The sequence below is a fragment of the Myodes glareolus genome, chromosome 6 (assembly GCF_982192425.1).
Source record: "Myodes glareolus chromosome 6, mMyoGla1.1, whole genome shotgun sequence".
In the NCBI taxonomy this organism is placed as follows: Eukaryota; Metazoa; Chordata; class Mammalia; order Rodentia; family Cricetidae; genus Myodes; species Myodes glareolus.
In genome coordinates, this window is record NC_142031.1 from 29,929,080 (window position 1) to 29,954,514 (window position 25,435).

General features: G+C 41.7%; 1 protein-coding gene across 2 annotated transcripts in view; it reads right to left on the reverse strand.

Moving 5' to 3' along the window:
• Window positions 1-22,351, reverse strand: part of Gcfc2 (GC-rich sequence DNA-binding factor 2) — a 38,063-nt gene extending 15,712 nt beyond the window's left edge. The window contains exons 1-11 of one of the 2 annotated variants that reach the window (XM_048416438.3): window positions 22,066-22,350; window positions 20,215-20,457; window positions 15,620-15,844; window positions 14,253-14,347; window positions 10,975-11,090; window positions 8,248-8,434; window positions 5,959-6,082; window positions 4,500-4,581; window positions 3,950-4,062; window positions 1,879-2,078; window positions 82-232 (exon numbers count right to left, since the gene is read on the reverse strand). In XM_048416438.3, the coding sequence (XP_048272395.3) occupies window positions 82-232; window positions 1,879-2,078; window positions 3,950-4,062; window positions 4,500-4,581; window positions 5,959-6,082; window positions 8,248-8,434; window positions 10,975-11,090; window positions 14,253-14,347; window positions 15,620-15,844; window positions 20,215-20,457; window positions 22,066-22,306 (1,777 nt within the window). In that variant the 5' untranslated portion in view covers window positions 22,307-22,350. Of the gene's footprint in view, window positions 1-81; window positions 233-1,878; window positions 2,079-3,949; window positions 4,063-4,499; window positions 4,582-5,958; window positions 6,083-8,247; window positions 8,435-10,974; window positions 11,091-14,252; window positions 14,348-15,619; window positions 15,845-20,214; window positions 20,458-22,065 lie in introns of both variants that reach the window. The other variant, XM_087907120.1, reaches the window with a different exon arrangement.
• Between the last annotated feature and the right edge of the window lie 3,084 nt (window positions 22,352-25,435).

Genomic DNA, 25,435 nt, shown 5'->3' on the forward strand with positions numbered 1-25,435 from the left:
AATTGCTCTTCACTGCATACAGCATTTCCTTGTGTCTCCAAACTTAAAGTATATGTGTGATTATAACAGAATCAAGATTACCTGTAAGGTGAGGAACAACTGTTTTGTTGATGACAGCAGACAGGATTTTTTTATCTGACTCATCCTCCTTCTTTGCATCTTCCTTGCTGCCGTCCATAAACTCTGTTATGGATGTGAACCAGGGCATCTGGTTTAGACCTATGGAGTCCAACTATAAAATGAGATTATAAAGTTATACATTATTAAACTTATAAGTTAACTTTTTCCAAAATCCCTAGAATTTTTCTATGGCTCAAAGAGAATAATCACGTTTTAACACTATATATACACCAAGGTAAGGTAGGATGGCATGGCAGAGCACCAGGGAAGATAACTAAAATCTGTGCTTTATACATTCATCCATACAGCAAACATGCAGCAAAGGCTGCTGTGTGCCAGGACATTCAGAGACCAGCAATGGCAGTGTTCAGAGTGGAAAACCATGTATGAGCTAGGCATTTGGAATTGCCATGAGATTTACTGATAAAATGCATTCATCTGACTCAAACAAAATTTCTTCAGTCTTTTCACTTCTTGTAAGAATAAATTTTAATATGCATGTGGTTTAGTTAATTAACCAGTTAGCAAACAGCAAGCAGATGGCTGATACTTTTTGAGTAGATGAATGAAATATCCGGAACTCCCTATCCTTAGAAGTGACCTTGCTGTATCCGGGGAAGGTGGTGTGGTCCTATGGAAGCCTGAAGACAGATATTAAGACCAACGAGGAAACACGCTGTTACCATTTACTCTCTTAACTCTTGCTGATTGCTGAGAGCTTTCCTTCCAGATCTTCGTTTTCTAGCATGCAGGATCCAGACCCTGGGGTATCTTCACATGTGGAGGGTTAGGGCTTCTCTGTATTTACTAATTCTTACTTTGTAACAGAGCTTAAATCCAGCACCCCCTTTGCCAGGCTCACCCTGAACTTGGTTATATCAACTGTCTTCTATATTTCATTCTTCCAAGGTGGCTACTCCGAGTGGCTCCTACAGCACCACTGCCGAGGCCCTGAGATGGTGCAGCAGGAAAGGCCCTTGCTGCAAGTCTGGTGACCTAAGTTGGATCATTGGAACTCACACAACAGAGAGAACAAACACCCGCACAATCCTCTGAACCCTATAAGCATGCCACGGCATGTATGCACCTTACCACATACACAAATAAGTGTATTTTTTGAGAACTCCACATTACCTTCCCTATGTATCAGTTTTCGTATTACTTTCATATCCTCAGCTGGGAATCCAGGTTTGAAGGCCAGTGTACTCACCCTGAACTGGCATCCCCCTCACTCTCGGGAAAGTGCTCTCATGAGCTCCTGCACACCCTGCGGCCCCGTTCTCATGCCTCTCCTCAATGTGTTCTGCTAACCAACTCTTTCCAGTCTGTCACTTCCAACTTCATAATCCTTGGAACAGGTTTTTAAGTCAAATTTACCAAACTTAATACAACATCATTCTGGGGAAATTTTCGCACATTATAAAAGCTTTAAAATAGGTTTGCATTACTGGTGTTTGGTCCTACTATGCCTTAGAATCCATATTCTTGTGTGTGTGTGCTTGAGCGCGCACATGTGTGCATGCACACCAGCACGTATGCTATGGAATGGCACGTGTGAGAGACAGAGAACAACTTGTGGCATTTGATTCTCTCCTTCAATCACCTGGGTTCCAGAATCCGAACTCAGGTCATAAGCCTTGTAGCTACCTGCGAAGTCACCAGGCCAGGCTGAAGTTGTGGTGTTTATAGTTAGCCTGATGGGCAGGACACATTAGTAGCAGACATGGCCAGCACAGGCACAAGTTTAAGCACTGATACCTTAAGAGGATTCCAATCAAGCAGCTGAACTCGTATCAGGGGACTTAAAAGCTTTGGTAAACAGAAACCAACGAAGGCTTCGTAGTAGGAATCAGGAAACTTTTCTCGCCACTGCTGAAATTTCAATAAAATATTCTGGACGTTACAAAAATCATCATGCACATCTTCAAAAACTTTCTTACAATCTTGTAAAATGTCACCTGCAAACAAAGTAAGTCTCTTTATGTTATGTATTTTAAGCCTACTTTCCTGCCAACAATTAATTATGAGTTTCAGATATTACATTTATTTAGTCACTTGTAACAAAGTGATAACACTGACACTGATAAAGCCTGCTGTGTACTGAGTTCCTCTCTACAGGCCAGAATGTTATACAGCTATCGTCCCATATCGTTACCATAGCCACCTTCTCCTTAAGGCAGATAAAACCCACTGATTTAAACAAAACAAGCAAATGATATTGAACTGAGGCGGGCCAGAAAAAAAGCCCCTTTCCGTTGAGTCTCGTGAACAGCAAAGCCCAGAACCTCTGAGCTGCACTGTGCCCTTCTCGGGTCACCATCAGCAGAGCACAGGCAGGTCACAGAATGGGAAGAAAGCTTAAACAACTGTACTCAGGCACAGGTTAGAACCCAAAATTCACAAAGAACCAGAGTTTAAAAACCAAGGAAAAAAAACTGCCAATCAATAAGTGAGCTAGTAACTGAACGTTTTCAAAAGAAACACAAATGGCCAACAGCAATTTTAAAGCTACTCAAGATCAGGGAAGCACAGATTACAACTACTGAGAGCCTGTCTCACTCTAGTCAGAAAAGCCATCAGGAAACCCAAGAGTAAATGCTGGAGAAGATGTGGGGGAAGAGGAACCCTATCCTCAGCCAGTGCGAGTGAAAATTAACACAGCCATGAAGGCAATCAGTTTGGAGACTCCTCAAAAAATTAAGCTATTTACCCAGAGAACCACAGACCCTATCATAGACAACCCTCATTTATTGATGCTCTACAAGAAAGGAAATGAACAACCAAGATGTCCACCATGAACTGATGTTGAGAACTTGGGACATATCTAACATGGAATACTATTCAGTACTAAAGAAAAATGAAATCACAAAATAGCAGGAAAATAGATGGACTTAGAATGTCTAACATTAAGAGAGGTCACCTAATCTCAGAAAGAAAAACACTTCACATTCTCCCTCCTAGGCAGATGGTACCCTACACTGCATACATGTCTACATGGAAACAAATTAAGTGTAGGTACAGTGTAGCACTGTAGAAAGGAGAACAAGAAAGGCTAGTATTAGGGGACAAAAATACAGGTAAAGGGCATACAGTCATGAGTCAATCTAAAGCCACTTGCTTTCTATTTTCAGTTCTGACTTAGTTTTTCCTGTGTGTGCGCACATAAGGTGGAGAGGTAAATAAAAGTGTAGCTGAAAGGATGAGGAGCCCAAGTATTAGTGCCCTGCCCCCAACTCAAGAGCCAACCTCTCTCAACACCACTACGAGAACCCTCCGAGGGCTGTGTGGGACAGCACTGCTGCTGCACAGGCACACTGCGTCTTCCTAGTCTGTCCAGCGGGAGCATTACACCTTTACTAGCTTTTCCTACACAACTGGAAAAGCAAAGTGTAACTGATAATGAAAGTACAGAACCCCAAGCACGCTCCAGGCTCACTGTGGAGTTCACTGAGATTCACAGTTGGGAACTTGGCAAATGCCTATTTTCGAGGATTTAACTTAATGTAGCTTCATGATGCTTTAAAAAAAAAAATAAAGTGATTTTTTTTAAAGGTGGTTTTTCTAAATTTAGTTGTTTTAAATTATAAATGGTAACAGATGAGGAAAGAAATGCAGCCGAAATGCTTGTCTGTGACCCAGGAGGCAGCAGAGAGCTGGCAGGTGCCAGAGTGCTCATATCACCCTTCTCGGGAGTAGTAAGTCTGATGCAAAAAACGTTTTCATTTTTCTTAAATTTTCCCATCTTAGTAGTATGGATCTAAAGGCAGCTATAACAAGTCTTCCTCACTATTTTAACACTTCAAAATAGGTTAGAACCTTGGCAATTGACCTTGGCGTTTTTGGAAGTTGGTCATCTCTGCAGGAGACAGCTCATCGTCACTAGAAGTCCCTTCCTGATGATCACAGTTGCCAGCGAGCAGCCTTGCTTGTCTTCTCTGCATCCTGCATTGTGCAATAAAGTAAACCAAAAGCAAACAGTTCTTGTAGAAAATACTGAAAAACAATGTTACTGTTCTCTAATGGACACATCACCATACTGACACCATTTTATCTAACTATGTCACACACTTTCTGTTTCTTTAGCTTCTTTGGTTCTTGTGCAACTCAGATCATTATCAGAATGGAAAGACTTCTTAAAGAGAGTGCAACTAGTTAGAAGTGGTTTCTAGTTCAAAGCAATCCGCCTAACAAAGGCCACCTCACTAGTTCTGCCTGAGCCCCAGTTTGTCTCTAAAGTAGTGAGGCCAGCTGAGCTCAACTGTGGTTTCACATCATGAAACTTGGCATGTCAGGTGGGGTGATTACCTCACAAAGTTAATTCTACTGCAATAGTGAAAGGTGCTTGCTCAATGTATTAAGACTTCACTTTGTACAGATACCTTCGTGCTTCAATCTCTTCCAGAATCCGTTGATCCTTGTCATCTAGGGCCAAGCTTCCATTTGCCGATGTCTCAGCTTTGCCTGTTAATTCACAAAATCAGCTTTGTACTACAGTCTCAGAACAGTGAATCACTGAGGTTATAGGTAAAATGAAGTGTATTTATGTGTATATATAACACGAAATGTGCTCAAAATGTACATTTTATTACCAATGAATTTAAATGTCCATTACTTATCAGTGTTAACAGGCATCAAGCCTGTTGTCCTAAATACATGTATCTTGCTGGTGTGTGCCACTTAGATTTCTTTTTTCTCATTCTTTTTTCTTTTCTAGCAATTGCACCAATTTCCTCTGTAGTCATATACTAGAGATATTTACCCGGCCAACATCTTACTTATACTATGTATGGCTTGCTTCATTCTGCAAGTTCCACTGTTTCGAATGACCAAATATGGGAGCCTGGCAGTCACTTTACTGTTCTTTGGATCTCACTCCCAGAGCACCTCAAGCTAAAGGCACAACTGTGGCTGCAGTGTGGTGTGAGGACGTGGAATGGCCACCCCTTACCAACTCTGCAGATACCCACCAGTCTTCGCAGGCTTCAACTACAGAGCTGGAAAGTCCTTTCCAACCATTCTGCTCATTTAATGGCATATAAGTACACGGTGTCAAGAGATCTGGGCAGATGGCTCAGCAGTTAAGAGCACTGACTGTTTTTTTTTTCAGTTCCAAGCACCCATATGGCGGCTCATAATTGTCTGTAGTGCCAGTCCCAACGGACTGCATACCCTTTTAACCTCTCAACAGTCCTGCATACGCGTGATGCACTTATATATACTCGCACACACATACAAATAAATATGTGTTAAATAAATTAAGCTAAAATAAATACTTAAACTCTGTCTCAAATGCTTAAGGGACTGGAAATTCTAATATTTAGTTTTTAACCTTAAACAAGGTATATTGAAACTCCTCTTTGTAATGTCAGGTTTCGGAGAAGGATCAGTATGAAAATATAGAAAAAGCTTTTTCTGGCTAGTTTTATGTCAACTTGACACAAGGTAAGAGTCATCAGAGAGGAGGGAGCCTCAACTGAGAAAACATCTTGATAAGATCTGGCTGTAGGAAATCTTTAGGGTATATTCTTAATTAGTGATTGAAGTGGGAGGGCCACCACTGGGTTGGTGGTCCTGGGTTCTATAAGAAAGCAGGTGGAGCAAGCAATGGAAGCAAGACAGGATTCCTGCTTTTGGTGATGAACTGTTACATGGAACTGTGACGAAAATAAACCCTTTCTTCCCTGACTTGCTTTTGGTTGTGGTGTTTCATCACAGCAATATAATCCTAACTAGGATAGCAGTTTTTCTTTTTTTAAAAAAATAGAGAACTAAAGATACTTTTACTCTCCAGATGGTAATCTAGCTTAGCGACAATAACAAAACATAGGGACTACTAACGTGATAACTGTTGCAGATAGGATGATTCCCATTTTAGCTCATCTTGCCTGCGTTTCAAAAGTGCTTCTGATCGTTTTAAAAGCAGCATGTGTGTGGATGATTCTACTTCCTCAATGCTGATAATCTGAAACACAAAAGTGACATTTCCCTGTTTATCAATAAAGAATTACAGAAAGAGTAAAAGGTATTATGATCACATGTATACATCCAATTTTTGAATAAATAACTCTAGTATTAGTGCAAGTATCACAGATTATGAACCAAATGACAGTGCCAGGAGAATGTGCATGGGACAGGTAAAGGACGGAGGGGGGGAATGAGAGGACAGAAGCTGGGATGCAGCTAAGTGGTACAGGGTCTGCCTAACATGCCTAAGGCCCCCATTTGAGCCCCAGCACCAGAATAAACTTCGTAAAATGGAAGAGAGTTTCTAGGGACAGCTCAGAGGGCTTTGCTACGGAAATCTGTAACCAGATGAAACTGGAATCCCACTTCCTCAGAGCAGTCACTTCACTCCAGTGTCCTGCAGCTGCTCCCAGGGTGACGGCTACAGCAACCCCATATAGGTCGGTAGGATGTGAAAAGTGTAATCCAAAGACAAATGAAGAAAAAAATTAAGACTAAAAAAATACCACAGAAGGCAAGCATCACTGACAATTAACATGTAAAGGACAGATACTATTTCATAGATAGAATGATATGAAAAGTAGACTTTTATTTTTTAAGTCTTTTTTCTTTTCCTTCCTTCCTTTATTCATTTTCTTTTTCTTTCTTTCTTTCTTTCTTCTTCTTCTTCTTTTTTTTTTTTTTTTGGTTCTTCCAGGCAGGGTTTCTCCGTAGCTTTGGAGCCTGTCCTGGAACTCGCTCCTTGCTCTGTAGATCAGGCAGGCCTTGAACTCCCAGAGATCTGCCTGCCTCTGCCTCCTGAGTGCTGGGATTAAAGGTGTGTGCCACCGCTGCCCAGCCCTATCTATTTTCTTTTGAAGTTCAGTGGTATAAGTAACTTATCTTGTAAAAAGGTAGTAGAGATTCCAATGTCAGGACTGAATATGCACAAAATACAATGTGTGAGGTCAAAGACTTAAAAATCTAATGTGAAATTTTAAAACCTACAAGTATCAAAATAAACCCTGTAAATTTTAGATTAATTGAACAACTATCTTAAAATTATTTAAAATTAAAAATTTTTAATTGGGCTGCAGAGATGGCTCAGTGGTCAAGAACACTGGCCACTCTTCCAGGATCCCAGTTCTATGTGTAGTACTCATATGGCAGCTCACAACCACCTGAAATTCCAGTACCAGGGGATCTGATGCTCTTTTCTGGACTCCACACACTGAATGCATGAGCTGCACAGACATACATGCAAGCAAAAACAACCAAACAAATTAAATATAATATGTTTGAAACCATAAATTCTAAAAACTAAGAGAAAAAAAAATCTAAGAACCAAGATGTGAACAGAGCAAAGGACTTAGAGAATTTATAAGAAAGAGATCTCCACAGGGAATGGTGGCTCACACATGTGAACGCCCAGAACTGGGGAAGCTAAGGCAGGATGATCACCACAAGTGAGCCAAGTCACCCTAAGCTTCAGACTGGGACCTTGTTCATAAGCAAAATTAATCCAGCTAAGAAAATGAAGGTCCACCCCCCCATCAAAATAGATATTTTACAAAATCCATTTTTTTTAACCACTCTAGCAATTAATTTTTCCAGTAATATGTCTTAGATGAAATGTTATGACTGAGTCTTAATATGAAGAGATGTCCCTAGTCTTATTGCAACATGCCATGCCATGTTTGGTTGATATCACTGGGAGATCCGCCCTTTCCCGAAGGGAAATAAATGGAGGAGTGGATCTGGAAGAGAGAGGAAGTGGAGGGAGGGATTGGGAGGAGAAAAGGGAAACTGCAGTCTCCATAGAAGACACGGAAAAAAAAAAATGTATACCGAAAGTTTTATGTAACTTTTTACAATAGCAACTAAAAAACCAAAAACCAAATGAAAACAAAAAACTCAAAACCCCAAAACCAACTAACAGCCCAAGTCTAACATTAAAGGGAATGTGAACAGCTTGTTAAAGATCTGTATGGTAGCATGTAACTGTCGTCCTGGAACTCAGTAAGAGCCTGCTGAAATCCCACCCCACCACACCCCTTCTACGTGGGTTCTCAGTCCCTGTGTTTGTTTAACCCCTTTACCCATGGAGCCATCTCCCCTGCCTGTCTTTTCGCTGCTAACTGACCAATAAGGGAGGGTTCTAACTTTAAGAATATTTATATATACCTTTTCATTTAGACAATCAATTATATTTTCCACATAAATTTTCATGCCTTTGTAGAATTTGTAGTTTAGATTTTGATCTGGTGCATTCTCCAGGTTCTGGATTGCAGTCTTTGAACTCTTGATGTCTTGTTCATATTTTTCATATTCTCTCTGGTGCGAGCGATAAGTATCCTGTAGTAATGTTAATCTAAATAAAATAAAAGTTTCATTTTTCATATCTTTTCTTTTAAGCAGTATGCTAATGAAGATGTTTTCAAACACAGCTAGGGACAATGATTCCCACAGAAACCTGGTTTAGGTGTGTCAAGCTAGGGCGAGGACAACTGCTGATCTCAAAGAAAAAGGCACAAAAGGATACCTACAGGGACTCAGGGACAGACGCTGACCACAGGACTAATTTCTCCATTTAATTATTTCTTGAAACTGGGTCTCTTTAACCCAAGCTAGCCTAAAATTCACTAGGTATCAAAAGGATGACCCCGAACTCCTCATCCACCCTCCCTCTTCTCCTCCCCCCACACCAGTGAGGTGTAAAAACAGTAACAGGCAGCAAAAATCATGAATGAATTATTTTAAGTAGAACATTAAAGTGATAGACTTTCTAAGCATATATTATGTTTAAAAAGATAGCCATACATCAGGGTATATATTGGCTTGGCTTTTTTTTTAAATAAAAAAAACGGGGCAATATAAAAATACCATGTACTTCTATAAGATACACACGAGGCGATTTCTAGAAGAAAATGAAACAAACTGGTGGCAAATCTCCGTAAGGAAGCCAGTTTTCTTCTCAGTGTGTGTCATTTTGTGCTGACTTATTAAAAAGCACTAGAACACAGTTTCCTTTTAAAATAAAAAGCCTACTTGAAAAACAGACCATAATAAAGTTAAAAGTGGCATTTACTCAGAGTATCTGAGACATTAGTCTACACCAGTGACCCACTGCCTCTCATTCTATCACTCAAGACAAGTCTCTCAGATGCAATCCCTCAAGAAACACCAGATGGTCTCTGGTTTATATGCAGGAGATGTAGGAGCTTTAATTCTGTTTTTATTCTAACTAAGGAAGACTAATCAAAACTCCAGTAAATGATAATGAATGTACTTCAGAAATAATCTTGAATCTGTTTAGAAGTTGGCAAGCTTATTTTGTAGCAGGTCAGACAGTAACTATCTCAGCTTTTAGAGCTACATAACTGCTCTTGCCACTACTCAGCTCTGTGCTGTGTCACCCAAGTACCCACAGGCAGTACTAAACATTCAAGCAGAGCTGTGTTCTAGTAAAACTTCATTTACCAACACACAGTGGTCTGGAGCCTGCCAACCCCACAGAATTAAGACACTAAGTGCTGGTATGTTTGAAGATTTAAAATATTTATTTCATAATATTACAAAGTGTCCTTTCTATAAAAATATTTTTAAGCAAGCAGCTACTGTTGACAGATACTGCAATGTGATTAAGGAACTGAGTTACTTTAAAGCTTACGTGTAGATATTAGAAAAGGAAAATCTGAACCTATTCTCAGGCAAGAAAAAAAAACATCTTGAGCTAGTCACTTGGGGGTAATGCAGAAAAAGCCTGATGCCCTGAGTTCAATCTCCAAACCCCATGTAAAGATTGAAGGAGAGAATTGACCCCTCAAAGCTGTGCTCTGACTTCACACATGTGCTATGCATATGTGCACTATACACTTTGAAAATAAATGAGGATATTCTCTAAAGGGCAGCAGAAACAAATGCACCCCTTATGCCATACTGTCACATGGGCTAATCAAACCCTGACCATCACATCTACTCTCTCATAAACAGGTACCAGCAGACACTGGATTCTGAGTACATTCTGTAATAAAGTACTCAGAACCAATAGCCTTTGGCAGGACATGCCATTATTTTAACAAAGTGTAAGTCATAAGGTTAGCACTATCGGCTCAGGGTAATTATCAATGCCCACAGTGTAAAAAAGATTGTGTTTCTGGAAGGCACTGTACCAAGAGTCATAAAAATAAGCTCTTGGCCATGGTAAATTTTCTGTTAATGTATTTTAAGAAAAAGCACATGCACACACACAAAAAGCCAGATGCAGTCACACACCTATAGTCCCAGCACTAGGGAGGCCAAGGTAGAAGAGTCATTATTCAAAGGCAGCCAGAGCTGCACAGTGTGAGGCTGGCCTGGGCTGCAGAGTAAGATCCTGCCTCACAAAATGCAACAAAACAAAGAGACATGTTCACTACTATAGCAACCGAAGGATGAGACTCAGAAAAGACGAATAAATAAATTAACTATGGGAACAAACAGGAACTATTTACTATAGAAGATGAACGTGATGGTACACCGTGGAAGCACATGGGGTTCCTTCTGAGGAGGAGGTCAGAGGACAGGAGTTCAAGGCCAGCTGGGCTACAAACCTAGAGCACATCTCTAAAGACCACACACACACACACACACACACACACACACACACGCACACACGCAATGAAATCCAGCAGTGTAGAAAAATGCCTTTAGTCATCATATTAAGTTTTTAAAAAATTGCAATTACTGGTTTTAATCGTGTAAGGAATATTTGTCATTAAGACTTAACAAGAAAATCTGCTATTTATATTGTAAAATGAGACCTTTTCCTATAAACCCGTTCAATGTGAATGTTTAATAATTAAAAGAATAGAGTGCTTTATTACTACTAATCACTGAGGACAAACAGATTACAAAACAAACATTACTCACCTATTATTTAATTGTTTCTTTATAGTTTCCAAGTTTACTGGTGCAAATGAAACAGAAGTATCAAACTTCTTCAGTGTTTGAGACCCACTGTTGTAGGAAAGGTCTATGTTTTGTCCCTAAAAGATATGAAGAGTTAATTTAAAAAAAAATTTTATTTACCACACAAAAGAGACTAAATAAGGTTCCCATGTCTTTATAATATCATGGTCACAATAAAATATTTTTAAAGAAATCCTTCATCAATTTTAGAATATATGAGTGCTTTTTATTTATTTATTTTTTTTGCAGCCAGGAGCTGTGGTGCCAGCCTCACCCACATAGCGAGTCCCAGGGCAGCCAGCGCTACATAGGGAGACCCTGTCTCAAAGAAACAAAACCCAAACCAAGCAACCCCAGCCTCCCACCACAATCCACCCCCGCCTTGGCAGTACTGAGGACTGAACTTAGGGCTGATGTATGCTAGGCAAGTGCACTGCCACTGAGCTACAGTTCTAGACTGTCTATTAAATTTATACGTACAAAACACATTTTAAAGTTTGGATTTCCATGAAAGTTAGTTCCTAAAATTTCAAAGCTAATTTTATAGATGTTCTGATGCATTCTTGGGACATCATGGAATTCTTGAAGAAACAGGAGTTAAGTAAAGCCATGGCTGTTTGGAATTTGGAACCTGTAGAGAATGCATTCCTAAAAGAGTTATCTTATGGCCCTTCCAATCAGTCTCTATGGCAACCACAGCTCACCACTACTCGCCAAGTAAAGCCAATTCTCAAAGTCCACTATTTCAGACAAGGAACAAGACACAAACCGGAAACTTAAGCCACTGTTTCTATTTTCCATCAAGCATCACAGCTCCCTTCAGGTGTTACCAAGCTTCTTCCACTTCAGTCTTAACCTGCAGATCCCAAATGGTCCCAGTCTTGCCATTCCTTCTGGTCAAACTCCTTACATCACACATATCTTTCAATAAGGAAGTGGTCTTCAGGATTTTTCCACCCCTCTCCCCATTTACTCACTCTTACAAAAGTGACCACCTGACATATTCCTCTGTGTCACCTCGGGACTCCACCGAGACCTGTGGCACATTCCTAAAGATTTCCTCAGCTGCCTCAAGCAGATTGCATTTCCCTGTAACTGGATGCTGTATGCTAAGGAAACCCCACAACTCCATTCCCAGTAATGTCAATGCAACCTTCTATGGTGAAAACCTGAGATGGATTCTGAGTGGGGACTAATCTGATTATGCACAAAGGGCCTACAGCAACACGGGTCCTCATGAAAGAGGCAGAGTGAAGATAAAGAGAGAAATGCAGCCACATGCTAAAGAATGCCAACAGCACCTGCAAGGGTCAAGGTATGAATTATCTTCTGGAGATTCTGGAAGAAGTGCCAATCAGCCCATATTCGGATTGGGGGTTTTTGTTAGTGTAAACTAAAGTCAGTGTGAGCTGTTACAACAGGCGCAGGCATCGAACACAGTGGCAGACCCCCGACAGGGCCATCAGTTACATACGTACTGGGTAACAATGCAAATGAAATAAGCCAGAGATTCTCCCACTAAATCTGCTCCCAAAGCTGGCAAGACTGAGGTGAAACATTTCCTAACAGTGTTGAGAGAAACTGGGACATGTTTCCTTTAGAAAGTAGTAAAACACAAGCAGCAAAGACTGTTTATCTCTCTTGGTTAAAAGTATTCAAGAAGTAGCCCACAATTGTACACATGAAGATGAAAATAACCAAATATTCAGATTCTTATTTGCAAAAAGGAAAGATAAATTTGCACTGTAAATAACGCTACCTAAAATGTTCACCACAAGGAAGGATGCTTAACTCTCACCAATGTTAGACACCAAACTGAGTTATGATGAGGCAGGAAAGGGGTGTCCTTATCTGCTTCTCAGTTGCTGGGATAAAACACTGACCAGAAGCAACTTGGGGAGGAAAAGGCTGGTTTCATCTTACAGTGCCAAACAGCAGCTCCACATCAAGGAAAAGCCAGGCAGGAGCCTATAAGCAGGAAGTGAAGCAGGGACTACTACAGAACAACACTGCTTACTGGCACTTCTCATTACTATGCAGCGTGGTTACTTAATGAAATTATTGTGTCTCTGTGTATATACGGGCACACACATGCCATCGAATGTCTAGTCATAGGACAACTTTGTGGAGTTGATTCTCTCTTTCCACATTGAGTTCCAGGGAGCCATCTTAAGTCACCAGACTTGTTCGGTAAACATTTTACCTGCTGAGCCATCTTACCCAACATTTCTTCAATTTATCTGTATTCTCTTTTTCTGAGAGTTATTAAGCTGTTAGGGCACAAATCTCATTAAACTCTCTAGACTTAAGTACTTTATAAATAAAGTTGATTATTTTGGTTAGGATGACCATGACAACTGCTGTGCTATGAAGTACTCTGTACGAATGCTCTAAAACCTCTGGTATTTACCACGGTAACAATTAGTCTTTAAAAGGAAAAGCAGCAAACACAAGGGAATCAGTAAGCCTGAGCTGCACAGTAAGAACTGAGCATATTCCTTCTCAAAGTGCTATTTGGAAGTTCTTTTGATTCACGGGCTTTACCAAAAGTGAGGAAGAAAAAAAAAAAGTCATAATTATAAAAAACAATCTGTTAGTAAGTTCTCTAGTTTAAAATTCCAAAATGAACATGGTTTGACCTATACATTTTAGTGTTAATAGCACAGAGCTCTTATAGTGGGTTAAATGATGGTCCTCCCCAAGATCTACCCACAGAGCTCACTCAGGACTTAGACTTGTCCCACGTGGTGAAGAGTCTTCATGGTTATAGCTAAGGAAGGATCCAGATGAGAATAAACTGATTTTCTGGGTGATCCTAAATGCAAACACAACTGTCTTCCTAAGACACACAGAGCAAAGATGTCAAGAAGGCACGTGGAGGCAGAGGCGGGGGGGAGGGAAATGGGGGGGGCACAGTAGTCCTAGAGTCACCCAGAGCACCCACAATTGGGAAAACCAGTTCTCACGCAGTCCTGACAACTCACAGCACATGTTGTGAGAGAAAGCATGATGACTCAGCAGAAAAGCTGTGCATGGAGCCCTGAGCTTGATCTCCACAATTCACACCACTGGAAAGACAGAACCAACTCTACAAAGCTGTCCTGATTTCACACATGCACTGTGGCTTGAGTGCTCCCCCATGACGATTTTAAAAGTAAAAATAAAGTCACCAGGTTTGTGGTGATTTGCTACAGCACCCTCAGGATGCTAACAGATAGCACAGACATAGAAACAGTTACCTGCATGATCTTGACTGCTTTCTTCATTTGCTGTTGTTCCCAAATGTCCTGATTTTCATCTTCCGGACTCTCTTCGCTTGCTTCATCTCTGATTGCTATACACCAGAGACACACGTTAGCGTTAGCTCACCATTCTCAGGGCTAAATAACCAGCTGGAGTGCTGTCTCCCTACGGGAACTGAAACGCAACTACTGGGTCCAGGGCCAGCATGCTCAACACCAGCCACGTTCCCATATGAAAGGGCTGGGGAGAATGAAAGTTTGGTTTTCTCATTAATTTGGACCACTGAGATAGACGTCTTAGCAAGTACATTTGCCATCAATCCTGACAACCCTGAAGAATCAACCAACTTCCTACAAGTTGTCCTCTGACCTCCAGAGTTATACTGTGACGTATGTGTGCCCATACTCTCACACACAACACAGAATAAACAAATGGGGCTAGCAAGATGGCCCAATGGTTAAAGGTGTCTGACATCAGGCTCAATGACCTGAGTTCCATCCTGGGACCCAGAACACATGATGGAAGAGAAACACTACTGCAATTTATCCTCTTGACATCCACATGTGCACTCTGACCTCCACATGACCACACAAGCACTCACATCAACACATGTGTGAGCTCACACACATAAAATAAGCAAAAAACAATAAAAATTAAATATATTTTTCAAAAGAAAAAGATACTTAATTCATACCTAAGAATTAACATTTAAAAAATAGTTTCTGGGAGCCTAGGACGCAGCATAGTTGGAAGAGTGCTTGCCTAGCATGCATGAAGCCCTGAATTCAATCCCTAGGACCTTGTAAGTCTCATGTGGTGGTGGCACAGACCTATACAATCCTGGTATATGGAAAGTAGGGATAAGAGAAGCAGAAATTCAAGGTCATCTTTAGCTACATGCTAAGTCTGAGACTAGCCTGGCTACACGAGACGCTGTCTCAGACACAAACAGAATTTCTGGGTACAAGGGACCAGCTTTATTCTGTGGAAAAGTGTGCTGAGGCATGTTACAAATGAGAAATGCGAACAGCCCAGCAATAGTAAACAGCACACACCCTGAGGGAACGCTGAATGATATGACAGAATCAGATCATTTAAAAACCATGATACTATGGACTGGGGATTCAGCTTGGTGCTACTGTTTTTGGGGAGGGTAAGAGAGGTGCTAGGATTAGAGGAAAGCGCCATCATAACTGTGTAACTAGGGCTCTAACCAAGGCTTCACGCACACTATAAAGACTGCCAACTGAGCTGCATCCCCATTTCCAAGAGCACTTTTTTTGAGAAATGATAGAAACAGGGTCATAAACAAACAAATTTCACTATTGTAATGAAAATGCCGGTAAATAAACTAAATACATACATGTTTCTTCAGCCATTCTTTGTCTGAGTGTTTGAGGCTTTGGGGTAAACAGTATTCTCTTTTCACAGTCATCAGGATCGCTCTCCGGGTCGTACTCACTGCCCTTCTTACTGTCAGAAGTGGCGGAGGGATGGTTTACGTCCAGTGAAATATAGTCACCCGGGGTCCTGGCCAACTCACGTTTTCTGCGGGCTTCCCGGATAAAAGCTGCATCAGGGATCTTAACTGAAACAGATGAAGACGACAATGAGAACCAAACCTACAGAGTGCATGCTCCTTGCATTCAAGGCAAAAAAAAGGAACCATGTTCCTAAATTTTCCACCATTTAGATAGCTTCATGTGACTCTAATAAATGGTTCAACATCTAGTCAGTAAAAGAAGAAAATTAATATACTAGAAATAAAATGCATATCAGAGAAATGAATTTAATCTAGCACTATAGAAAATACACTGGCACCATTCCCTTGTGCCTTCTACTTTCTTATCAAGGTTTTGCAGTGAGACCCACATGTAAGAAACGAGAGAAGTTAAACATAAAAAAAATAAATTCTTTTCACCAGATAAATGTACCTAATTAAATGACAGCTTTTGTTTTTAAAGGCATTTTTGTTTTGCTTTAGAGATTTACTTATTTTATATATATGGATGTTTTACCTGCATGCATGTTTGTGCACATGTGTGTACCTGGTAGCCATGGAGGCAGAAGGGCGAATAAGATGTCCCGGAACTGGAGTTAAAAGCAGCTAGCTGTAAGCTACTTATGTGGGTGTTGGGAATTGAATTCAGGTCCTCTGGAAGGGCAGCCAGGGCTCTTAACTGCTAGGCCATCTCTCCAGCCCCTAAATGATACCTTTAGTGCAACTTTATTTTTTTGTTTGTTTTATTTCTATAGTATAGCACATATTCACTAACATGAATTCTTATAATTTAGGAACTAAGGTTTCTTCGTGCATAAAATTTACCTTTATAGTTCATAAAAAATGCTTTCTTAAGAAAATACCACCATAAATAAGATGGGAGAAATTCCTACCACTTCAAGCACCTGAAAACAATAGAGATTTAAGTCCCATGAGGCCCAGGCAGCCACTGCGTAAGCAAGAATGACTTCAAACCTCCTGCCTTCTTCACATTCCCAATGCTGGGATTCCAGGCACAGACCACCATGACTAGTTTTTGTGATGCCGAGGATTCAAATCCAGAGTTTCATATGTGCTGGGCATTTACTCTACCAACTCAGCTATACCTCAACCCTGACCTCAACTTTCTGGGAATACAAGACATGTATCAGGCAAATAGAAAACATAAATGCAAATGCTCTAATGCTTAAAACACAAGAGGAAAAGTCGAGACTTCAGAAGTCTCAGTCACCATACAACAGGCTCAGTGACAGCAGTCCTCAGGAAAATAAAATGTGCAGAGTCAATCAGGAAACAGCACACGGCAACCACTGACAGTAGGACAACCACGGGGCCGGAAAGACGGCTTAAGCCTGCCAAGCCTGACGTCCTGAGTTTGATTCCTGGGACTTTCATGGGGGGAAAAGAGAAAAGATTGACGGAAGCCATCCTCTGATCTGTATACGCTCATGAGTATGTGCATGCATGTCCGCACAGTGAGAGAGTCTGAGACAGAGAGAATAAATAAGTAAATAAATGTAAGGAAGAGGAAGAGAAGAGGAGAGGCTCAGCAGTTAAAAATGCTTGATGCTCTTCCCCAGAACCAGCTTGGTTCCCAGTGCTCACTTGAGCAGGTTGTGATCTATAAAGGATCTGACGCCCTCTTGTGGACTCTGTGGGCATGGACTTGCACATATGTACACGCACATAAATAAAAATCATGTCTTAATTCAATCAGGCTATCAAATTATTTGCTTTTTAATAGGCAATTTGTACTCACTTTGTTTTTCCTTTCAAAGAATCTAGTTACATTATTGATTTTATTGGGAATAGAAGCACACAAGTAGATGTCAGGAAAACTTGTGGGAGTCAGTTCTCTCCTTCTATCACCCGGGTGCCAGGTATCAAACTCATGTCCTTAGGCTTGGTGCCAAGCATCTTTAACCCCAGATGCCATCTCACCAGCCCAGTTATTTATTTCTCTTTGAGACAGGCTCTCACGTAGGACAAATTGGCCTGGAACTTGTGATCCTCTGGAATTACAAAGAGGTGTCACTCCATCCAGCTGGATTATTTAAATAATCTAGTATTTAAAGATTATCGGGAGGTAAAGGGACAGGTGTGCCTATATTCTCTTACAGGATTTAACAGATAACACAATCATAATAAAACATGTGTGGCAATGGGCCACATGCTAACAATCCCAGGGTTGGGTATCCGAGGAAAAAAAGACTGCAGAGAGTTCAAGGCCAGCCTGGGCATCATAACGGCTTTCGGCCAGTGCTACACTGCAAAACCATGTCTCAAAAAAGAAAAAAACAAAACAAACAAACAAACAAAAAATCAGAACAGAACAGAATGAAGCGTAAATCAAGTAACTGTTGCTGAATTCTTTAACTAAATGAATACTGAAAAGGAAAATTGTTGCTTAGGAGCAACCTGCCAAAGCTCTGGACCTTTCCTAATCTAGATGATGATGTAACGGTGGTGTATGTGAAGATAAGCCAGTATGTCTCTGAAACTGAGAAGAGCAGTTATTAGCATCTAAAGCAGACTAAAGTTTCAGATCACAGGAGAGAACACCTGGCTCAGCCCTGGGAACATATGAGGAATATTTGGGGAGCTTAGTAGTAACCTATGGTCCTGGAGTTGAGCACGGTCTGTTTGTACAGCCTCTGAGGAACTGGAATGTGGAGGAGACTAACACATTCGGCTCCAATACTTAAGTGTACTGGAGACAGACATGACTTGCAAGTGGGTCACCTGCATGAGCTGGTGGGCTCAGACACTACATCCCAGGCATGGGGCTCACTGCTGAGATGCTGGTGTCACTGAGTGCAGGCCTCTCCCAAGTTCTAAGTGAAAGATGAGGGAAGGGAAACTATATTTCCTGTCCCGTTCCTCCAAACCTCCATGGCTCCCACACAGCAGATGTCAGATGGGGGCAGAACGGATACAGTCACCTCTGCGTTTTGCTCTGATAGCTCACGTTTGCATATGCACCATCTACCAGATAATCATCTAACAATCTGATCTTTTTTGGTAAGAAGAATCTCTGCCAGAGAACATCTCAGGGCAAATGGTCTATCACTGGCTAATTCTCTAGGCCTATCATCTGAACACATAACGAAAGCATTCATTGTACATGCGAGGCTTTGTGCTGGGATGACAGGCATGTGCCATCAGATCCAGCCTTACCATCTTCTCTAGACAGCACAGCCGCGTTTGTAACGGGGTATGTGGAGGAGGGACAATTCTTTACTGTGGAGCTGTCCTGCACTCTGAAGGGAACTGACCACCCTCTCCCCCTGGGGAACTATACAACTCTGCTCTCTCTGATCAGAAACTATCCTACACATTATCCCAGACTGGCCCCTTGCCAACACTTCAGAACCATTTCCTCACACTGTTTACACACAGAAGCACTGCTGACTGCAGTAGCACTATATCCATTTAATTAGATTAAAAATTCAGCTGCTTAGTTACAGTATCCACATCTTAAGAGCTCAATAGCTAATTGTGGCCAGTGGCTACTGTACTAGATGGTGAAGGTACAGAATTTTTCCATCGTAACAAAAATTCTATTGGACGGTGCTGCATCTGGAATCTACCTCAGACTGCATTTGCTTACCAAGAACTATGTATCATTTTTAATTGTGCATGTGTATTTGCACACATGAAGGCTGGTACCCGAGGAGGCCGGATACATGAGACACCGTAGAGCTGGAGTGACGAGTGGCTGCAGGCAGCCCAACATGGGTGCCGGGAGCCGCACTACTTCTCTCGCAGGTGTCTTAAGTGCCACTAGACTGGAAAGAGTCTATACGGCAGAAAACAAGCTACGAACACCCGAATTACATTTAAAGATCTGGATGAACATTTCTGACTTCCTGGGCCCTAAGGAAAGGTCCATGATAACTTCTCAACTTTGCCAGTACAATGCCACAACAAAAGTAAGTAATATCTCAAAGTTTTTAATGACCATTCTTTCTAAAAAAAAAAAAAAGGCATTATGAGTTTCTCACACATACTATATTGTCATTATAAGTTTCCTACATATATTATAATGTTCTCCTTCAGGTTTGAGACATGCTACTGGCATTGACAACATTCTCACAGACAAACTCTTATCGGCCTCAAGTTATGAGACTGCAAAGAGCCCTAGGTAAGGACATACTGTGGAGGAGACTTCCTGGGTCTGAGCCCTGTCTGATCTTGGGCATATCATGCTATAAATAATGACCCATTTGCTCTATACGTTTTACTGTTTCATCAACAATAAGAATTACTGGTGTATAAAGTACTGATATTAGAGCTGGGCTTGGCGATACATCATAGTCTCAGGAGGCAGATAGTGAGTTTGAGGCTGGCTTAAGCTACAGAATGAATTCCAGGCCAGCCTGGGGTACAAAGTGAGACCCTGTCTTGAAAAAGGAAGTTAGTTAAGTTAGTTATATAAAATTATAAAAATTACCAACCTGTGGGTGAAACTTCTTTCTCTTTCCGAGAGCTAGGGCGGTTAGAGGATGGACTCTGATCACCCTCACTTTCCGACGAGGGATGTGCTCCTTCACCTTCATCCGTTGAATCCTCCTCACTTTCCGACGAGGGATGTGCTCCTTCTCCTTCATCCGCTGAATCCTCCTCACTTTCCGAAGAGGAATGTGCTCCTTCCCCTTCATCCGCTGAGAGATCAACTGTTTTGGACTCTAAGAGGATACCTGCAGAAGCAAGAAAGTCAAAATATTTGAATCAATAGCCAAAATAAACATATATAATTCATAAGATTTCCTCTTAGTTCAACTACATGGAGCTCCAAAAAAGACCGGAGCAAATAAACGCTTTAAAGGGAGGCTGAGAGGTGGGCCAGAGGTCAAGAACACATACTGTCCTTGCAGAAGACTCGAGTTTGGTTCCCAGCATATGGGTCAGACAGCGAACAACCACCATTAACCAGGAGAGGAAAAAAAGCAGTTTTGCTTACATTTGTTGATGAGGCAATAAATATAGTGAATTTTATTAAGTATTGAACTGAGTAAATGACTTCTTTAGAAGAGTGGTAACAAAATCAAAATAACCCATGGAAACAAAAGCTCAAAGAGTTACAAAGAAAGTCCAAAGGCAAAAGAAGTTTGAGAAGCACTAGTCTAGAAGGGAAGAGATGGTGCTTCGGGGGCTCAGTGCTCTTACTCATGGTGGACTGACATACCTTGTTATAAATAAAAAGATCACTGAAACATTAGATGAACAAAGGGCCCTCACAGTGACTTAAAAAATCACTAAGAGGTTGAACCTTGAAGACTTTAAGTGAAATAAGCTCAGCACACAAGGACAAACAAGGCAAGTACACAGTAACATGGAATCTAAACAACCCGAGGAAGTCACAGAGACAGAGGAGAATGGTGGTTAATATGAACTAATGTGGGGATATGTTGGCAAAGGTTACAAAACTTTACAAGAATAAGTTTAGAACAATAAGTTTATTGTACAACAGAGACATTAGTAAATACCTATGTGTTTTGCTGTATGTTCTATTGGAAAATGGCTGGAGGATATTATGGGTTCCCACCATGAAAATAAATTAGATCTGTGTAAAGAGCTCAAGGTATCTCAAATCATCTTCAACACCATTAAACATGCCCAACTTCCACTGACAAGTGGGCATATATGAAAAATCACTCATATTCTTTAATGGGGCTAAAAATAGGAGAAAAGCCAGGGCTTCGGGACTGATGAAGTGTGAGTGTTCTGTCTGCATGTATGGATGTGTGTGTCTGCTGTCTGACAAGGTCAAAGAGGGCTTCCAACTTCCTAGAGTTACAGACCATTGTGAGAGTCCATGTGGCTACTGGACACCGAACTCAGATCCTTTAGAAGAGCAGCCAGCGCTCCAATCTGCCTTTCTAGTCCTCAAGTGACTTTGTATTCGATGACACGAATGGAACAGTCCATAGTGTCATCAATCTCAGTCACAATAAATATCGCGTTTTACATTATTTTTACCTACTTTTTGTTGTTAGAGCAGAGAACTGATTTCAAAAATAATGTTCCAAACCCTGTCCCTTATTCTTTAAATGAATTGTCAGGTGTTCTTAGAAAACTACTAAGAAATTTCCAAATGGCACATCTAACTCTTAGCTACTTTTAAGAGCATCAGTAGTTCGACTCCTCTTTGAAGATTTGGGTTCACTAGTCGGTGTGGGTCGCCGGAGTACGCCAACTGCGACGTGCTACCAAAGTCTACAGAAGCATTCCGACAGCCCAAAGACCCACAGAGGCCTCTGGAGCTGGAGCCCTGCAGATCAGACCCCTTCCCGCCCCTCGGTCACCTGCGCCGCGGTCCCCGCGGGAAGCAGTTCCGGGGCTGCGCCTGGAGCTCGCCCACACCCGACCTCGGCCCCGGGTGCCACGGGCCCTGCGCTGAGGCTCTGCTCTCTCTCCTCTTCCGCCCGCAGACGGCCGGCTCGGCTCCCCCGGCTCCTCTGCAGGCCGCTCCTCCGCGCCGTCGCTGTCGCTGTCGCTGGACTCGACCTGCCGCCGCCTGAAAGTCCTCTGAGGCCTGAGAGCCATAATACACGTACGGTTCGCGCGCGTCTCCGGGCTCGGTCTCCAGCGCCTGCGCAAGCACCCGCCTCGGGTTGCGCATGCGTGGTTGTGAGAGTTCCGGCCGGTGCTGCACCGGTCCACACTCAGGACCACGGTTGGTTGAGCCAAAGCAGTCTGCTTATTGGGACAAGAGTAATGTCTCAGACGTTGTCGCATTTTCTTACGCCTGGGGTCCGGGAGAAGACCTGCACATTCCGCCCAGAACAGACAGAACTGGATAGACTAAGAAATTAAGCGTTAATGATGTGCGCAGAAATAAGGAGAATCAAATGATGGTCTCAAGGCACAGGATTTAGAGAATCGAAACTCCTGCTTGTTGGGATCTTACGGGAGTTGAGAGTTGAATTCTGGGAGGAATTAGAGGACTTCTGTTGTTTCAACCCATCGGATGAACAGGTTTAAACGCCTGAGAGCCATATTTGAGTACACCAGAGAGATTTCCAGAAACAAGAACGTATTCCAGCTGATTGAGTAAGGAAGGAAGATCTGTTCAGTGTGTGAATAAGAGTCCCTGGAAAGAAGCTGTGTCGGCAGAGGCCGGTTAGCACTTCAGTGAGATGGAGAGAGTTTTTACGGAATGCTGCAGGCAGTACTTCTGCCAATCAAAGGGTTTAAGGATGCTCCAGAGAGCATCTGAAGCCTATGGCTGAGATTTCTCCACTGCACTCTGTACTCTTAACGTTTCTACCAATGTATTTTTAAAATGCGTTGGCTTATGGCTTTCATTTTTCTGTGACTATAAAAACTTCTAAAAATTTTCTACATTGACCATGTTATCTGAGAAGGCAGAAATCTGTTTATGGGCCATGGCCGCTCATTTGGCTCCAAAGCTGTATTTCCTTTGGGGTGAGTGCTCTTTTCACATTGACATTGAATGGGTCTCGGCAAGCTAGAAATAATAAACCCAGATGGTGAGTCGGTCTCTCAGAGTTGTGATAAGAGTTTGCAGTTGTTCCCATAAGCATCAGAATCCATGCTGCGACCTTTGGAGGTCATAACATTAGTAGCACACCTCTCCCCAATAGCAGCTAACATCAGTTCCACTGATCAAGAGTCAGATCACCACAGTTTAAAGCCAAATTTGAAGCAAGCTTTAATTAAATACTGGCCAGGTGGATGGGTTCTGGCCAAGTCCATACTGAGTCATGTTAAGAAAGCAAAACCTACAATTCACAGCATTTTCCATGAGGTCCAATCAGTGACAAGCATACATACTAATGTTGTGGGGCCCTCACCCCTTATTCTCAAGGGGGCGAGACGAAATTTCCTAGTAAAATGTTTTCCCAGGAAGATAGTGGCCTTCCCCTCTCCTACCAGGGAGATTCCGAGCACAAGGTCACTTAGCTCAGCCCAGCCAGCCACCTGGTACAGGCTGATGAAGATGGCCTGACCCAGAAGCAGTGGCCTTGCTCTAAGAACAAGAAGAAAACAGACTTAGCAGGATGGGAGGGAGCAAAAGTCCTTACACCTGTGCCAAAGCAGCTTCAAAAAGCCTCTTTGTAGTCATGCCTTTAATACCCCACAGAGGAGATACCACTCCTCTCTCTACCTCGCTGTAACGGGGTCAGTAGACAGGGGTTCCTAACATGTTTGTATTATGCTGATTAAACCGTGCTTATTTCAGTCTGGGCCTCTCTGGTGGTCTCTCTCTGGGGGTCGTAATCTGGGCACAACAATGTATGCATACCTCATACTTCCTACCTACATCCAACCAGCAGCAAGTATACATCCTGACATATTTCCTACCCGTGTGTGATCGAGTATGTCTGGTGCAGATGGGTCAAACAAACTTGTTTAGGGGAGTGAAAACTTGTGACTTGTTATCTCCCATAAACAGTAGCCTCCAGCATTCCAGAAACTTTCTGTCCTTGGGCGAGGAGTTTGCAAATCAGAGGCATTTTTGTTTCATTGATCTCTTAGGCATAGTAATTAAAGCTTAAAATGTAGCTTTGGCTCTCACACTTACTGTTCATTTTGTTTGTTTATTTGTTCTTTCAAGAAGACTTTGGTTGCTCATCAAAATACTCCATTTGACTACATTCAAAAAGCTGGGTGCATACAGTTAGCAAACACAGTCATTGGGACCTGACTCAGAAACATTCTTCACAGGCTCATGGCTTTAAAAACCAGGTCCACAGGATGTGGCACTGTCTGGAACAGCTGTGGAACCTTAGGAACTATGGCTTAGTTAGCAAAAGTGACTCTCTGGGCACAGGCATTGAAGGTAATGTATACATGGCTCTCTGGCCAAGGCTGTCGGCTTCCTGGTTGACCAAGATGTGAGGAGTTAACGCTTGACACATGATGCTTCCACTACCCACCAGGCCCATCACCTTTGCCCTTCCTACCACGATGGAGGAACCTCAAAACTACAAGTCAAAGTGAACCTCTCCTCACGTCAGCTGTTTCTTCCGAGCATTTTGTCACAGTTTCTTGAGAAAAATAACCAATATAGTAATGACATATATATTTACCGTTTTCTTTTTACTCTATTTAGTTTTAAATTTTTATTTTTTATATTTCTTTAGTGTGTATGTGTTTGTGTACATGATGTCTTATGCCTAAAAGTAAGAGGGCAGGTATTGGGAATCAGCTCTTTCCCAGCTCTTATGTGAGCTGGGAGTTTGGCTCGGGTCATCAGGCTCCCACGCAAGCACCCTTACCAGCTGAGCTGTCTCACCAGCCCTTTCATTTGTTTGTAATTTTTATTTTTAACCTACTTATGAATCCATGTCATTTGCTCATGGTTGCTATACCTGTAAGACTATATTATAGCTGAGTGTTTCTTCTTGCAAAGGCATGTATATTATTTATGCCTATGTTAATTTGAAAATAGCATGATATATATCATTTTAAAGGAGCATTATTGAAGATATATATATCTTCAATAATATATATTATATATTATTATTTATATATATATACAATAATGCTCCTTTAAAATGAAAATAAATATCTTTTAAAAAATTAAAATTGTTATTTCCAAAGTTGTATTGTCCAGATTTTGATCTTTTGGGATTTTAGACTTGAGAGGTTTCGATCTTTGGGGACTTTTGACATTGGGCTACAGCATTTAAGTCTGTGTCAGTCAGA